The sequence below is a fragment of the Strix aluco genome, chromosome 1 (genome assembly GCF_031877795.1).
Source record: "Strix aluco isolate bStrAlu1 chromosome 1, bStrAlu1.hap1, whole genome shotgun sequence".
Classification (NCBI taxonomy): domain Eukaryota; kingdom Metazoa; phylum Chordata; class Aves; order Strigiformes; family Strigidae; genus Strix; species Strix aluco.
The window spans coordinates 137,478,885-137,495,830 of NC_133931.1; the positions used below are offsets into that span (position 1 = coordinate 137,478,885).

The 16,946-nt window shown below is 38.7% G+C and overlaps 1 protein-coding gene across 11 annotated transcripts in view; it reads left to right on the top strand.

Moving 5' to 3' along the window:
- HDAC9 (histone deacetylase 9) overlaps positions 1–16,380 on the top strand; it is a 489,787-nt gene extending 473,407 nt beyond the window's left edge. For all 11 annotated transcript variants that reach the window (XM_074836930.1, XM_074836921.1, XM_074836937.1 and 8 more), the window contains 2 exons: positions 567–720; positions 9,884–16,380. In XM_074836930.1, the coding sequence (XP_074693031.1) occupies positions 567–720; positions 9,884–9,923 (194 nt within the window). In that variant the 3' untranslated portion in view covers positions 9,924–16,380. The remainder of the gene's footprint in view (positions 1–566; positions 721–9,883) is intronic.
- Positions 16,381–16,946: the final 566 nt, after the last annotated feature.

The window sequence follows — 16,946 nt, forward strand, 5'->3', positions numbered from 1 at the left end:
ATGAAAGTTTTAAATAAATTATTGTTCTAGTATACGCCCTGAGGTTGGAGGGGAAAGAACATCCAGGACTAACAAACCTGATTGTTCTGGCAACATCACTTCAGTCCGAGCTGGCATTTCTGACTTTTTTCCTTTTCAAGACAGTGCTGTGTGAGCACTTCGTACAACAATGTTCATTTTTCTAGTCCTTATTTGCTGTATATGCATCAACAGTCCACCATATCGGAGCTTCTAGGTATTAACTCTGCCCTGAACTCCCTACACCTTGCATAGATAAAACCAACAGCCTGTCTGACAGTATGCATTCATTAGTCTGTGTGTTACTCCTCCAGTTTATTACCTTCTGGGGAAGGGTGTGTCACAGCCCTTGGAATGAAAGCACTTTCCAACTTGACATTCTTAGGTTCAGAAGTATACCTCTTCACTGCAGTCTGAAATTTCAACTGTACTGCTTACACCACAGTGATTTTAAATTATAATCACTCAATGTTGAACTAAGTGATTACTATGCTTGTACCACCATGCTAGCTAAAATTCCCATAAATTATTATGTGTGTTTTCCTTAGGCAAGTACTGGAAGTCAGTGGAGCCATATTCTGTGCCAGTGGATTGTGCTCTGGCCGAGTCTCAGAAACAAGAGAGGGAGGAGACAGAAACAGTATCTGCTATGGCCTCTCTTTCAGTGGATGTTGAGCAGTGTATCCCTCAGGAAGGCAGCAGGTAAGTGTATTCAATTATTATAGAGAACAAGGCTTTTGCTCCAGTCAAGTGAGATGAAGAAGACAGCTAGACTGAGGGTTGCTTCAAAATTATCTGCTAATTGAGGTACCTGGAATTTTTCATACCTGGATGTGAATTCTCTCACTTGGCCACTGGAAGCAGAGGTATTCTATGCTAGCAGGTATTTTTTTGGTGTATGTAAGTTCACGATTAGTACAAGAACCTTGTTTTTTCTCCATGTCTAATTCTCTCTACTACACAAAAAGTGCAATATCCATATGAGGAAAATAGACGTGATCGAGTGTAATCAACCATATTCTTCTCATTGGAAGCTATTCAAACCTGTTTTAGTTTTAGTTTAGAAGGCATTTAACACACAGTCAGAGAAATTTAATAAGGATGGACTTAGATCATTATTAAATGATATTAGACAGGCATTAAAAGTTACTTCCCTGGAAGCAATGGAACGGTGCCAGTACAAAACTTAAAGAAATCCTGACCAGGATTAGGGCCAACATTTTCTGTGTACCAGGATGAAGGTATACCAGCAAAGAATGAGAACACTGTTTTTTCCAGCTTGTCAGCTACTTTTTACATTAATAAAGATTGCTTTCAATTTCACAAATTGAGAAACAGATACAGTAACTGCTGTTGTGTTTTGCCAATTAGAGATGAAAACGATTGATAGTCACCGAATACCCTGTCATCTACAAAACAGTATTTCTTCAAAGAGTTGTTCGGAATCAGAAAAGCCACTGCAAAAGTTCTTGGAGTTTCCTATTTACTCATTTTAAGGACAAATTTTCCTGGCCTTCACCAGTAGAGGAAGACCCAAAATGCAGTGGAACCATTCAGTTTCCATCACACAGAGAAAACAGGGGAGGAAGGGGGAAAGGAGAAAAACGCCTTATAAGGAGACTCATCAGCTGCCTGCAGGCTGTGGAGTAGAGCTGTGTAACAACAGGAGAGAAAGGAGGGAGCTGTGGGTAGGCAGAGCGGTGGTGGGAGTCAAGCCAGAAGGATCCATGGCTCCTATGTCATGACAGCTACTTGCTTGATTTGGTTCTTGCCTCCTGCATTGGCTCTTTTAATCAGAACTAAACTGATAGCCGTGTGGGGGAATAGCACAGTGATAAAAGTTGTGGATGCATTTGGGAGTGAACGTCTCTCACAACAGTGGGAGTGCTCATCTGTCAATGAGTTAACAGACATGGCTCAGAGAGACACGCGGGGAGCAGAGCTAGCTAGTAAAGTTCACAGTATTTACATAATTACCTTTCTGATTGTAATTATATTTTAATATGCTATGGGTATTCTTGTGCTAGTATTATTGCAAACAAATCCATAAGAGCTTAGGGAAGAATCCATGATGTACAGGAGACATATTTGAGATTTGTGAGAGTGCTAATCAGTGCTCAGCTAAGGAATAATGTAAGGTTTGTCATATAAATTTGTGACAGTTATGACACACTTCTGCTATCCAGGGACAGAAACATGCCTGCTCGTGTGTGCATAGCTCTGAAATATAAAGAATTGTAGCTAAAATGTTGGAACTAATGCAGTCAAACAAAGCAAAGCTTTAAATTGTCTGAAAAAGGGTGTGGTTAATTTTGTGTATTTTTACATTGCTCAGAATAACCAAGAATTGTGTTTGCTATGCTCCTCCACTCACTTAAAACTACAACCATTGAGAGCAACTGCTGATCCTACGTGATTTGTACAAAATAACCCTTTGACTAACACTGCACTCAATTATTGTATTTATTACCTACTTACTGATAACCTGTGACAGTTTCTACCCATTCTAAAAACAGAATTTCAGGGCGGAGCTGAGAGAATTGGAAAAAAATGGATGTGCTGAAATGTACACAAGTGGAATTCATGTGGCTGCCAGATTCATTACACTTCATCAGTTCTGGACTCTTATAGGGACAAATCCATTGTGATGAATTGTTCTGTGGAAAAAATGGCTTCGTTTGAAATATCTTCTGTGGTGCTGCAGAGATTTTTCAGCAGCACAGAAAAAACCCATATGCACGCATGCGCTCCTAAGTCTGTTTCCACATTCATAACCCACAAAGAAGTCATCAGAAACCAGATTGCCATCAAAGAGTGACAGGACAACATAAGTGCTGTCCCACCGGGCCAAAATTGATAGTTAGGTTTTCTGAGGCTTTGGGACATCATTCGCTTTGTTTTCTTCCTGCAGAATATAAGGAGGAATATGGAATCAAAAATGGTCACCCCAAAGGTCTGATATTGAGGGTCCTCTGAGCTGCAAGGGAGACCTGAGAGGAGCTGGCTGCATTCTGAGCATGAATGAAAGTCCAGCACAGGATCATAAATCCAGGGACTGATTAGACATTGCACACTCTGGTTTCATGCCAGTATCATTTCATTTATTTCATGAAAACATGCCGTTCATTTCACAGACACATGCCAACACAAACTGCAGTAATGTAGTGAGGAGTCCAACTTTGCTTTTTCACATTTGTTACGTTTGTTGTAATCAAGGACCAAATATTCAATGCTCCTTCTCCAGACCCTTTCTATGGCACTTGACAGAGCTGCAGGGACATGAGGAATCATTTGGGCTCTCAAGCTCTCTTGATAAGGCCACTGTAGATGTATCCCTCCTCCCTGCATTGTAGATAGGAGCCACCTTCTGAAGACCTGTTGCAAGCCTTTTCATTGAGTGTTTGGGAAAGTTAGTTGTGACAGGTAGGGTGGGATCAGAGCAGAAAGTGCCATGGCTGACAGGGCAGCCTGGAAAGTGTCTTCATTTATGCCAGGAGCCAATTTACTTTCTCTTAGTTCCCACATTCTGGCCTGCATGTCTCAGCCTCTTTCACTGAATTGATGGTAGAGGTCCTGTTGACTTCAGCTTTGGATGGTCAGGCCTCCAGATTAAGAGAGCAGCAGCAAGAGTCTCTTTGCAGGAAATTCTTGCCAGTTATGTTGGAGGATATATTGGTGTTTGGAGCGAGATGACTCACTTTAAACTCAGATTTTGGGTAAAGCAGCTCTTTTCCTGGCCAACTCATATCTGACTCATTTACCACTGATGAATAAAGGATAAAATGCTCCTGGCTAAGGCCCATCTTAAGTATTTCTCTTTCTTTCTTCTCTCTTTCTTTCTTTTCTTCAAATGACAGTGCTGATTATTTTTTTATTTGATTTTCTCTGGCAGTCTAAATGAAAAAACCGTGAAAAGCTGCTACGCTTTTGGTGTTTTATTTTACCAAAGCACAACTCTGCATTTTAAGATCCAATTGAAACTTGATTATAGACTTCAGAAGAGAACAGATATAGAAAAAGAGTTTGTGGATAGGAAAGAAAACATGCATGACTCTAACACAGATTTAAATACAGATGCAATTAAAGGAACAGGCATGCCCCATAAAACAGTTCTAACTACCGTAACCTTTGTGTGTTGATAACCACTTATTCCCTATGTGAGATACACATTTAGCTGATTAGAATTTTGCTTTGGCCAGACATCTGTTTCAGAAATTGTGCTATGAAAATATTCAGTACAGTGCTGTCCCTGATACATTGGAGCTTCTGTATGTTTCTTCTTAAAATGGAAAAATAAAAGGGTGTGGAGGGAGATCTCTTGCACTTACTATTTTTACAATAAACAGCAAATCTTGAGAATGACATTTATCAGAATTTGACTTTATGGCTCTCAGCTGAGCATAGATTTTACTCAAATGGAAATGAAAACAAAGTGCAATTTTTAGATATTACTCTTAGCGTTACAGCACTACCAGTTGCAGTTTTAGTCATGTTGCATTATATTACTTACATTATATTATATACTAGAGCAACTGGTTAGATCATAGAGTACAGCTAGCCACCATCTAGGGTGACTTGCTGTGTTTGTGTATCAACTCATAAAGCTTCACTATTTGGGTATCCACCTCAGCTTTGATGAGTAACCTGAACCTACCTGGCCATACTCCACAGAATCTGCAGTCACAGCCAGGCTCATGAGCTGAAGAACAGCTTTCCCAGGTCAGGCTGCAGCCTTATCTTGCCCACCTTCCTCTCATCCCCCAGTGGTGGGCCACATAAGGAAAAGAATGAGGAGCAGAGGAGTTTGAGAGCCAGCCTTGCCCTGGTGAGTCAGTAGATCTCAACAGATGTATGTATCTGACCCATCCTGGGTAAAAGCCTCCAGGATACCAACCCAGGCATAAACTTTTCAAAGCTTTTTTTGAACCACCTTACACCTTTGGCACTTAGGTGGTGAATCCCACAGCCTCATCAGGCATTGTACATCTTTATTTTTGCTCTAATAAGTTAATAAACTGGTAAATTCACCAGGGAACCCCTAGTTCTTGCATTGTGAGAAATAAAAGCAGCTCTTTTCTTACTCATAGTCCCTGCCCTGTTTCTGGCTTTAAAGGCTTCAGCTGTCTCAAGACTCTGTATTCCTTCTGGTATGAAAATAATTTCTTGCCTCTGATGATTCTTGCCCCTCTCTGTGCCTTTTATAGTTTTCTTTAAGATGGAATAAGAACAGCATGCAGAACTCCAGGTGTTGGGTACACTGTGGATTTGCACAGTAGCTTAATGACGGGGATTTTTTCTTGTTTCTGTTGCTCTCTGCTCTTCTACCATTAACTCCAGGTTCTCAGTCATAGCCATCAGTATGTATAAACAGTTAAATCTGTCATCCTCCCTCTGTTGTGTACTGTGTGTTAATTTGTGTTTGTTTACCTTCTTTTTCACTCGGAAATGGTGGTATGGGCTTTAGAACTGACTAGCATGGATAATTTGACATCATCAACAAATATTATCACCTAAATCTACTGGTAGCCTGTCAAGTCTTTTTGAGATGCTCTGGAGAATCCCTCCATGGTGAAAATTCACCAATATTATTATCCGTTTCCTACTTTTGATGGATAAAATTGTTGGAAGACTTTCTTTGCACAGGGATCTCTCTTGATCCCTCTTCCTTCATTTCCTCCAGAAACTTCTAATAAATTTGTAAGGCTTGCTTTCTCTGTAAGTGTTAAAACATAACTCCTACCCAAATTACTATTACCTAAATGCCTACTAATTCTATCAGTAATTATAGCTGCTTTCCATTTCCCCATGCAGGCTTACTGTATCTCCTGTAGTTTCCAAAAGGGTAATTGCATTTCTTATTATCTCTACCTCTTGCGTGGATGCTGAATTAAGCAGTAGAATATGCTTAATAATTACTTCTTTAACACCATCATAATTGCATTCCCCTAGAACTCAGTGGACAAATATCATCTGCTTTTAGCAATTTGACAGTGTTTAATATATCAGTTTGTTCTATGGCTGATTCAGTTTAAGATAGTTCATCTGCAAATAATAAAATCTCCCTGACACTTCTCTAGTGAACACAGTTATAAATAGTTAATTTTGCTTTTGTGGTCTACCTTCCTTGATGCTCCTTTTATGCTTTGATCATTTCTTCTGATGTATTTTGAAAGATCTTTCTATTATTAGTTTTCATGCCTTTAACTTGTTGCTCTTTAGACTTTCCTTTGACCTGTCTCATTGAGGGTTTATATTTAACTTTCCAGAGTTAATACTTTATTTAATTTGCCTTATTTGGACATTACTTCCTCTTTTGAAAGTATACACATAGTTAGTTATTCCGCTCTTAAACTATGATGGTTCTTACTTTTAGTTCCTTTTTCTTTAATCCATACAAAGTCCATTTTTACTAGGATATATACTTACTCAGGATCTCTTATATAATGTCTTTAGACACTCTTTGAATCATCTCCATGGTATAGAAATGTACCTCTTTTTCCCCAGCTCTCTGCTACCAGAGGATCACTTTTCAATTACAATGATCTTCTCTGAGACAGCTGAGTTAAATTAGGAACAGATTATGGCATAAAACAGCCATACCATGCCAGAAAATCTATCTTTTGTTCAGCAGTTTCTGTGACTTGGAAACATACCTTGAATTTTTATTTTTATGTGTGTGATGATGTAGCTATGAAGAATCTCTGTAATTCTAATTTAAAAAATAAGGTAAGAAAAACATTTAATTTTTTGAATGATGCACAGGGTTTATCTATATTCTTAAATATTAACTTTTTTTAAACTGTAGATATGAACTATTTTAAATAATATTCCCATAAATAATATGGTTGCTATTGATTCTCAACTGACACAGAAAAATACTTAAGATGTCACACATTTTGCCAGATTTTATCCATATGGTAGGATTTTTGCCTCATCTATTTCTTTTGTTTTAAGGCTTAAAGGGAATAATTTTGTTTAGCATTAACTGCAGAGAGACTATTTCATTCTGCCATAGTGTGAAGTCCACATATAGAGAGCTATAGGTGAGCACTCTTCCCAGCACACCAAAACAGAGTGAAGGCACGAGGGCTCTGCTCCTAGGAACTTGCAGTTTAAATAAGCCACATTGAAGCCTTAATGAAAAATCACAGTTGTAGTTCTACAATCGTTACAGTCCCAACTGGTGTCTTTCTGAATCTGCTGACTGCATGGAATCAGTCCGGATCAGACCCAAGCTCACAGCTGCATCTCTGAGGAACCAGTCAGTGCATACAATGCAGGAAAGGTTTTTTTGCCTGTTTTATGTTTTTATGCCAGCTTCTTTTTAGCTACAGGAAGAATGACTGAGCTGATGTAACTAACAGTGACATAACTGAAGGAACATAAATGTGGCTTGTCAGACTCTGCCCCCTTGATTTTTGTTGGAGAACTTTTGATTTCAGCAGAATGGGTATATATTGATTCACCTCTCAGTGTTATGGGACTATAGCATTTTTCTCTATGTACTGAGGGCCCTAAAACTTTACTAGCTCTCACACAAAACTCTGGCCTAAGCCATTATCCCTTAAAAGTATATGTTTTTAATGATAAGCCATTGGATAGATCCAGTGACTTCTCTGACAATAAAAAAATGAAGTTAAAGCATACACATAAGTCTTCCAAAGGAGACGAGAAGGCTGTGAGAGTACCCACACTGAGAGACAACAGCTGGGTTCGCCAGGACACCCTAACCTCCTCTCCTTTGTCACTTGCATACAAAAAATTCTATTGGTGCTTAGGCTCTGGCTGATGCACAGTAATGGCGTATTGTTACAATATATTGGAATATGTTAGAATATAGCACTCAAGGTCAGTCCTGGCACTCAAAAGCATCCTTGTCAGTGAAAAGTTGCCCAGTACTAAAACCCTGAATAAAATCGTCTCTCAGTTGTGCTATGGTCATGAGAAAGTCAGTGCCAGAAGCCAAATACATGTGAACAGACTGTTGCGCCTACTGCTTCCCTAGATTCTTATAAATAACCCAGACCCCAACTTCCAGAGGTCTTCCAGGGCTCCACTCCTTCCTGCTCTGCCAATATCCATTTGAAATCTATTGACAACTATCTCTTCTCATTCGCTTACTCAGAGCAGAACCTAAAGACTGAACTGTTATCTGCTTCCAAATTATCCTCTTTTCAGACAGCCCCATGAGGTCCTGGATGTTTAACAATGGTTTATTGCACTTTTGTGTTATGCCAGAGGACATGCAGGTCTTCCAAAAGTGGCTGGAGAAAGTTGAAGCTTGTGGTCGGCTCATCAGCAACATACACCATCAGTATGAATTCCTCACATGGTACATGATCCTTTATCACACTTGAGGATCTCAGCAGCAGACTGGGCTCCATCCCACCCTGACTGCCACTGTGCAGTCTCTGCTGCAAGCCAGAACAATGCAAGAGGGGAAAAAGAGGGAGTGTAAATGGCTTCACCTCGTCTCTCAGGAACAAGGGAGCTGCAGTGGTTACTGTACATGGGAAACATTCTCCACCATGTGGTGAGGAACAAAAGATTTGAGGTTTATAGATTAATAATCTTTTAGGGTCGATAACTCTTTGAGAAGTGATTAGTCTGAAAAGCATCTTCTTTTTCATATATCATTCATCTGACATATTTTTCAACATACTATCTGTGATCATTCCAAATCATAAAGGAATAACCTGTATAAAATCATTTAAAGATACACTGCTGAATTTTTCATTGGGAAAGACTTTAATAAACTCCAGATTCATTTAAAATTCTCTGGCTTCCTTGCTGAATAAACTACTAAAGCCCATGCAAGCCCCCATTAATTACGTTTTTTTTCCATGGGATCTCATGAGTTTGTACTTTCTGAGGGATGTTTTACTGAAGCCAGTTATTATACTGGCTTACAAGATTTAGCTGGTAAATGTCTCTTTTATTTATTAATTTGCATTTACTTTTTATTCTCCCCTCATTTCAAAATTGCTTGAAGTGACTATTTTTAAGGAGGTCTTAAGCTCATTTGCCATATGGTATTCTGACAGACTGAGGTGAAAAACGGTTTATGTCCAAATTTTTATGCCCTTCAATATTGAGGTCTCACCATGATCTCAGAAGCTTCCCATTTTATAATTGCCAGCATAATTCTCAGGTGCAGTAGCTTGTCAGATACAAGAAATTATGACACTTTACACCAGCTCAGCGTATGTCCTGATTATTTTCTTATTGGTTGTTTTAAAGAGCTCATCCTGCCTAAGCTGCATATTTTCCAGAGGCTTTCAAATAAAAAATATATGTATAATCTGTTTTTGTATTATTGATACCTTCTCTATGATGGTGATCTGCTGATCAAGTTCAGAATTTGTTCTGAGAATTTCCAGGCAGGCAATGCATTTGTGAAAGCACAGAATCAAAAATCAGAGGACTGAAGAACCCCAGAAGAAACACTGCTAACTACTTGGCTACTGGTGAACTATTTTGTTTTAATGGTATGGGCCCACTTGAAAAAATAAATGCATGTATTTTTTTGTTGCAAAAGCTTGTAAAATAAAAGTATCACAGCTATTTTTTTCATGAAATTATTTGACTGTTGACACAAAGCATGTACATTTCTGGACAAAAAGTTATAAAATATTCTGACATATTTTAATATAAACAGGAACATTTTCAGTGATTGCTTGGATCTAAAATGTTTTTCCACTTGACATTTGTTTATACTTCCTAGGAAAGAAACTCTATTTATGGATAACTGAATAACACAAATAAACATCAGAGAGCTGAAAAATCAGCTTTGATTATGCATGAAAATCTACAATGTCATTGTGTACTCTTGTGCTGTATTCTGATTGCCTGTTTATTTTTACAGAGCTGCTGGCGAGCCCATGGAAGAAGAGCCAGCCTTGTGAAGTGCCAAGTCCTCCCTGATATTTCCTGTGGGTGACATCATTGTGTATCCCCCCAAAGCACCCTCAGACATGTCTTGTCTGCTGCTTGGGTGGCACAGATCAGATGGAACATAAACACTGGGCACGAAACTCTGAATAGCAGCTTCACTTGTTCTTTGGATGGACTTGAAAGGGCCCTAAAGATTTCTTAAATGTAACCACTACAATTCTAGAGTTACAGTAAAACGGGCTTGGGAGAAAGAGCCTAGAGCATGCTTTTTATATGCTGTTTGACCCACTCACCAACATAAATTGTGAAGTAGAGTATTACAAAATTCTACATGATAGATTATAGATATGAGAATTGCAACAGCCAGCAGAATACTCGGTAAACTCCATGAATCACTTTCTGACACTTTTTACTGGGTAATTTTTTTTCATACTGTGTTAAATTGTTAACAGAATTTGTTTTCTTTGCTCTGTGTAATGAAAAAAACCAAACCACCACCTTTATTTTACATGCCATTTTTTAACCCCCTGTAATGAGTTCTTAGCTGAATAAGTGAAAGGTGTGTAAATTATGATGAGGGATTTTAGCTAAAGGGAAAGCACTTCTTCTTGTACTATAAATCCCTGAAGTACTGTGCTTGGTGGTGCTTTATTTTCTTTTCCCTTTTCCTGGCCATCCCTCCCCATTTCATGTAATCTTTTCTATCATAAAAAGACATTCACGATTCTCTAAAACGAGCGATCCTCTGCCTTTAAAAAAAAGTGCTGTACCCTCCGTAGCTGACAGTAGCTCTCACCATATGTGCAGCAGAGATCAAGTAGTCTCTGAAAAATGGATGGCTTTTCAAATGTGTTTTTAGTTTGTTCTGAAATGTTTCTGCGTCCTGACTCTAAGAGCAGCGATCTTCAGTAACTGCGTGCAGCTCATTTGAAGCTCAGGTGTTTCTGTGGAGGTTGTGTTGGAGGTGTTTTTTACAGGTCGTCATGTGAATATGAACTGATTCTTTTATGTAGTCCTGCACCAAGAGAACTGATGTTGCTTAAGAAGCTTCAAAGGGTTTAGGCTTTATTTTAGATCCCCAAAGTGCAGCAAGATCTCCCTGCAATGTGACTTTAGCTGTTTAATTCCATGTTTGAGAACGTAACATAGAGTTGTGCCTTTAGCTGATAATGAACGCTTAAACTGTTACACGTGTTGCCTTACCATCAGAGAAAGAGATAGGGCATGTATGTAAGACTACTTCAAATGAACAAAACTCTGCTACAGCAACTTTTATTTTGTTTACAACTTTCTCACCTAATGAACCCTGGGAGATACCTTGAAGTATTCAACTTACAGTATTTGATAGCTCGCTCAGCTTTTAAAAGTGAGTGATGTTCATTTTTATATATTTTCCAAACTCAAAAGATATATTAAAGCCATAAGTGAAGACTGTCATGCTTTTTATTCTGAAATCTGAAAGGAACCTTAATTAAAACAAGATTTTGGGGAAGGCTATGATATGAAAGATATGGAACAATATGGTTTCAGTTATAGGCAGACTCAAACCTGTAAATCAAAGATGAAAGATTTCACTCAAATAGAATTATATAATTCTCTTTTGTTATGCAGTCAGACTATATCTTTCATGCATTTGGGTTTGTTTACGATTAGCATTTTAATTTTAAAGACTTTTATTACTTATACAAAAGCTCTCTGCTACAAGTTAGAAATCTGAGGCATGCTTTGAAAAGGGAAATCTAAAAGAGGAATGTCATTTCCTATAATGTGAAGAAAACTTTTATTCTGAAAGGCTTACTCTAAAATGGATGTATGCCCCTCAGAAAGTGAAATAAAATTCTACCCCCCATTTACAAGCCAAAATCATGCTCATTTTAGTAATGCAAAGAGTCCCAGCAGGCTAAATTAACTCCTGGTGTAAGCCACCTTGCCTGACTTTGGGCTGTTCTGAAGGGCTTGTTCACATGACGAAAGCAATCAGGAGTTCATCCTGTATTTTCAGCAGACTTGTGGTGGCAATCTTACCTGCCATTTACTGCAATTTTCTTGTGGTCATCAAAGAAATTTCCCTTCAAGGAAACCAAGGACCATAGCTGGTGAGTTGGGTAATTTGTAGAGCTTCTCACATTTTGAAATAAAGGCTGCAAAATTTTAATTGAGTGCATAGTAAGATCATTTTAAAATTAACCCCACAAATGCAAAATCTGCTGTGTCCTTAGCTTGCATGAAATTGAATATGAATTGCAGTCTGAAATGTGAGTTACAAACTTTACCAATTAAGTCTATGTTCTGGGGTGGAAATCAGCTAAAGCTGTCCTTTGTAGCTGGAAATGTTTTTAAAATGCCAGAATAATTTGAATTAAACCACATTATAATCTCACACTTATGCATTTCTACAGGCATACTCCCAGACAGACATCTAGACATTCTATTGGTTGAGTTAGGATCATCTGGATAAGTAAATGTGCAAATAAAATGCACACAGATTATGTCCAGAACTCTGTTCTCACTGAAGTCAAGAGCAAAATCCGCTTTGATTTCAATGAGAGATGGATCGGGCCCTGCTTTTTTTTCCCCTTTAAGTCCAAAACACCATTACTTTTTGATTATGTCATTACAAGGCACCGTACAGCCCTCTGGGAAATGATTGAGGCTTATGGTGAATATCAACACTTCCTTCAAAGCAGACCTGGGCTTTCTGAGAGGGCAGTTTCACTTGCTGCTGTTTTCTTCTCACAGTATTTTTTATTACCATCAATAGCTCCCCATGGGTTATAGTTAAAATATCTCCCAGCAATTTTAGACATACTTCCAGGGAAATATTCACATAGACGCTCTTAAAAATGCCCGGTTTTAGCTGGATTCAACAACAAATTCCAAGAATTTCAGAAAGATGCATGAATTTATGTTTCTCCATTTCTAATGTCCAAATTCAGAGGCTTAGGAGCTGTTTTTGAAGAGATGTCACAGTCTAATATCTCTCATGGACCTCAGCTTAGGCTAGGGAGATTGACACTTCTGAAAATTAAGTCCCAGATATTTCAAGCTGGCTGCCAAAATATCTACATCGAGCTTAGATTACTTCTAAAAATGAGCTGAAATGCATAAATGCAATGGAGTAAGTTGTGGTTTCTCTGCGTGATTCCATGAAGAAGGTGAAGCTGAGGATGTGGCAGAGAGCCCTTGAAGCCAGGGTGACCCTCTGCCTGGTGCTGGTGGCACAGGCTCTGCATGCAGGCGGGAGGGCATCCCACAGCACCGCCACCCCAGGCTGCCATTGCCATTGGCAGTAAATCTTTGTCTTGCAAGGGAAGTGTGCAGGAATTTGCACTCTGCCTCTGGATCCATATGTCCCTAAGCCACCAACCTCCAGAATGAGAGATGCCTCAGTATCAAGTGCCAGTAAAATGCTTGCTCCAGTTCATACTCTGCCCTAGTCTTAGGGACTAAATAAAAGCTCAGTGGGGCTTTTCTTGTATTTTTCTTGTATTCTTGGGTCATTAAATACTTTTCTCATATTCTTAGGTCCTTAAATTCATAGTAGAAAATGAAAACTAAAAAGGGATATGACTCAGGATATCAAGAAAATAATGATTTTTATCCAGCTTAATGCTTTTACCTGGGCTGGAGTGGGAAAAATTATGAACATTAAATCTCAGAACTGCTAAAACCTAAAAGTGTCTTACACTTCATTTTTGGACTCTGTGTGCAGGAATTCTGTATGTGCTCATTTTGCTTTAATGTAATCTGCAGCAATGAAGTGATTGATTATATGATGTTTTTTCAGGCAAAATTCCTAGCGAGTAATCAAAGTTCATGGGAATTTTGCCAGTGTAAAGATGACAGAATTAGTCCCTTTTTTAATTATGTACCTTCCTAATTTTACTTTCAGTAAAAATGAAGTAACTAATTCCAGGCAAGTGAATCTGAGGAAAATAAAATCATTAAGCTGTCTTAAATAAACATCGCAAAAGAAAATATAAGCAGCTATTATGCAAACAAAGATGGCTATTTCTTTACTTTGCAAAAAAGTCAACAACATGCTGCCAGCTGAAAGAAAGTAGCAAAATGGATCCCTCTCTAGCATATGTGGTATTTGAGTTGGTGTCTTATCTAAATGCAGCCTCCCTAAAAAGCTGAGAGTCATAACCGGGGATGAAATATTAGAAAGATTTTGCTGCAGCCAACACCAGAGGTCCTGTAGAGAACAAGAATGTAGAGACTGACTAATTTGTGTAGACAGACAGCAGGACACTTTTAGGGCAATGTGTCTGGGACGAAGAATGAGAGGGAACTTTTCCAAAGGCACTGATGGCTGTGAGGCAGCTAACTCCTATTAGTTTGCAGGGGCAAAGAGCATTTATTCTTTGGGAAATGTCCCCTCTGTCCCACAAGCATGCCCACAAGCATGCAGACATGAACCTTGATGTACAATTTTGTGTCCTAAGCAGCAGCACCCAGGTGTGCTACCCTGACGTGTATGCTGTGCATTTACCCAAGAAACTATCAGTCCCCATCAGACACTTTATAACATGACTGATAGGGGAGATTTTTCTAATATATTTTTTTTCCAATGGTTGCCTTTCCAGAAGTGTAGCAGTGCATGGTTGGTTTATTTTAAAAGGTCACAATAGAGCTTTGTGAAGAATTGTACTATTTTATTTTTTTTTTACAGACTCCGTATGGAAGTAAAATAGAATATATACATGGGGGGAAACCTGATGGGAAAGAATTTCTCTTAGATCAAGCTTCTGCTACCTGCTTTTCATGCTGGATTTGGAGGAGTTTGGGTTCTTAATTATCATTTAAGCTTTTACTTTGTCATGTCATTTGCTTTGTCTTTTTACCTATAATTGAATTCACCCTCGTAGCACATAGAAAACCATCAAAAAAGTTGCTTTTCTGACAGATGCCTCTGCCCTTGGTGTGGGAATGAGAATAGCTTATCTTTGCCACTTCTAGCACCAATTAAATGCTTCATTTTTGTGACAGATCCAAACTGGAGTGGTATTTTATGAGTACGATTTAGCTGGCTGTCTGCTGGTTGTTAAAAAAAGAAATTGTGAAACTCACATTCCTCTCTAACCTCAAAAGGGACCCATTTTGATTTTAACAATGTAATATTTTCACTTGATCCAAAAGGTTTTTGTCCCATGACATCTTGTTACTAACTCAGTTTTAGTCTCTAGCAAATAACACACCACAGAGAGTGAAGACGAAAAAGGACGTTCCAGCAGCTATTAATTATAACTCTTCTGCACAGTCCTTCATCCTGCTCTAATGCCATGCTTGGTGATTCAGCATATTAGAATAGTTTATAGCAAAATATAAATTGTTCTCTGCCATCAAAGATACTACCACTTGGATGTTAATTATCACACCATGAGTTAGGCTGTAAATTATAAGGAAGACATGCTCCTGTGTGGATGGTCTCAAGGCAAGTGACACATGAAAGCAGTGGCACTGGTACTGTACAGTAAGAGTGATTCTGTGCTAAGATCTCCACACATTATTCCCTTCCCAATGGTACTCCTGCATAGCCAGAGACACATTTGCAATAGCGGAGCCGTAGGATGCCCTGATTCAAAGACCACTGAAATCCCTCCTACAACAGGCTTTGGGTAAGATCTGTGATGCAGCTAGAGAAGAAACCTTAACTTTGCACTCAGCCACATACAACTAAAAAAAGCTCAGATACAGATCTGAACTTGGCCACACATTCCTGTTTCTGATATGAAGTGCCAGTTCTGCTTCTAGAAAAGTCTGTCTGAAAGAGCATTGACAGTAGTGGATATATCCTATTGGCTTCAGGAGGGTGTATATGTCATGTGTTACAGGAACAGGTTCATATTCATGTCTCTTGCTGCTTAGTTTACTGCTGTTTAAAATTTCTTGATTGGCTTAATATTCCAAGCTAGGATGCAGTAGGAAAGCATAAAGCAATACCTGTTGAAGTCATAACTAAAGCTTTCAAAGCAAACTTATTGCCGTGGGTTTTTACAACACTGACTTTTTGGTCTAGGGATGCACAGCTGAAATGTCTATTTTTTTCTTGGGAAATTGATGTTGCTATCTGTTTCTATGATAAAAAACAGTCCTTTTGCTCAGAACACTAAAAGTTTATCTGTAATTTGTCTTTCCAGGCAGATCAGATTCTAAGGGATAAAGCATCAGTGGGACCGACCCAAAGGGCAACATTTTTAAAGGTCGATAGTAATATTTCCATAAGAGTAAAAGGAACCTGTGGATTATTGTTATTATTCCTGATACATTTTTGTATCTGAAAGCATCCAATGAGTGATGTTAAGTAATATTGTGCTCCAAAACTTTATTGATTATAGGTATACAAGCATTGGATTGGCGTGAAATAGTCTTCAGCCGAGTTGTTAAAATCCCTTTTGTTTTGTGTTTTGTATAATTCTTTGGCTATAGTCTTGTCCTAGTGTGAATAAAAGCTATTTGAAGTAAGCTGGTTCGATACTCTGAGCTTTTTTTGATTTTTTTTTTTTTTTAATTGGTGCTAAAAAGAAGTGGAGCTTTGAACATGCCACCCTGGTTGGATCATAGGAATCTGACTGTTAAAATATAAAGGGTGGAGCATGGTGAAGCTGGAGTGCATAAAAAAGGAACCACAAATGTTACTGTAAAAGTAATGTTACATAGCAGGCTAAAACGCACACAAAGCAGAGATTGCAGAGCTCCGGCTTTAACACCAAGCTCATATTCTATAGTTCCTTTGGCTCATTGTCCTGAGGCATTGCAGAACACATAATTCTCCTCCCAGTGAAACAATTTAAATAGTGCATGCGCTGTTTTGAAAGCTGTAAGACCCCTGCTTGGTGGGAGGTGGGGAATATCCAGCATGCTGCAGCAATACTCTGGACCACAGTATCACGCCAGCCCTGCTGCTGTAAAACTCGGGAGTTGTTACGCTGATACAACAGACCTGTCTTGAGAATGGCACCCCACAAAAACAGTGGTATGAGGAAGGAGTGTGTTTGCTATGAACAGACTTTGATCACTTGCACATCGTC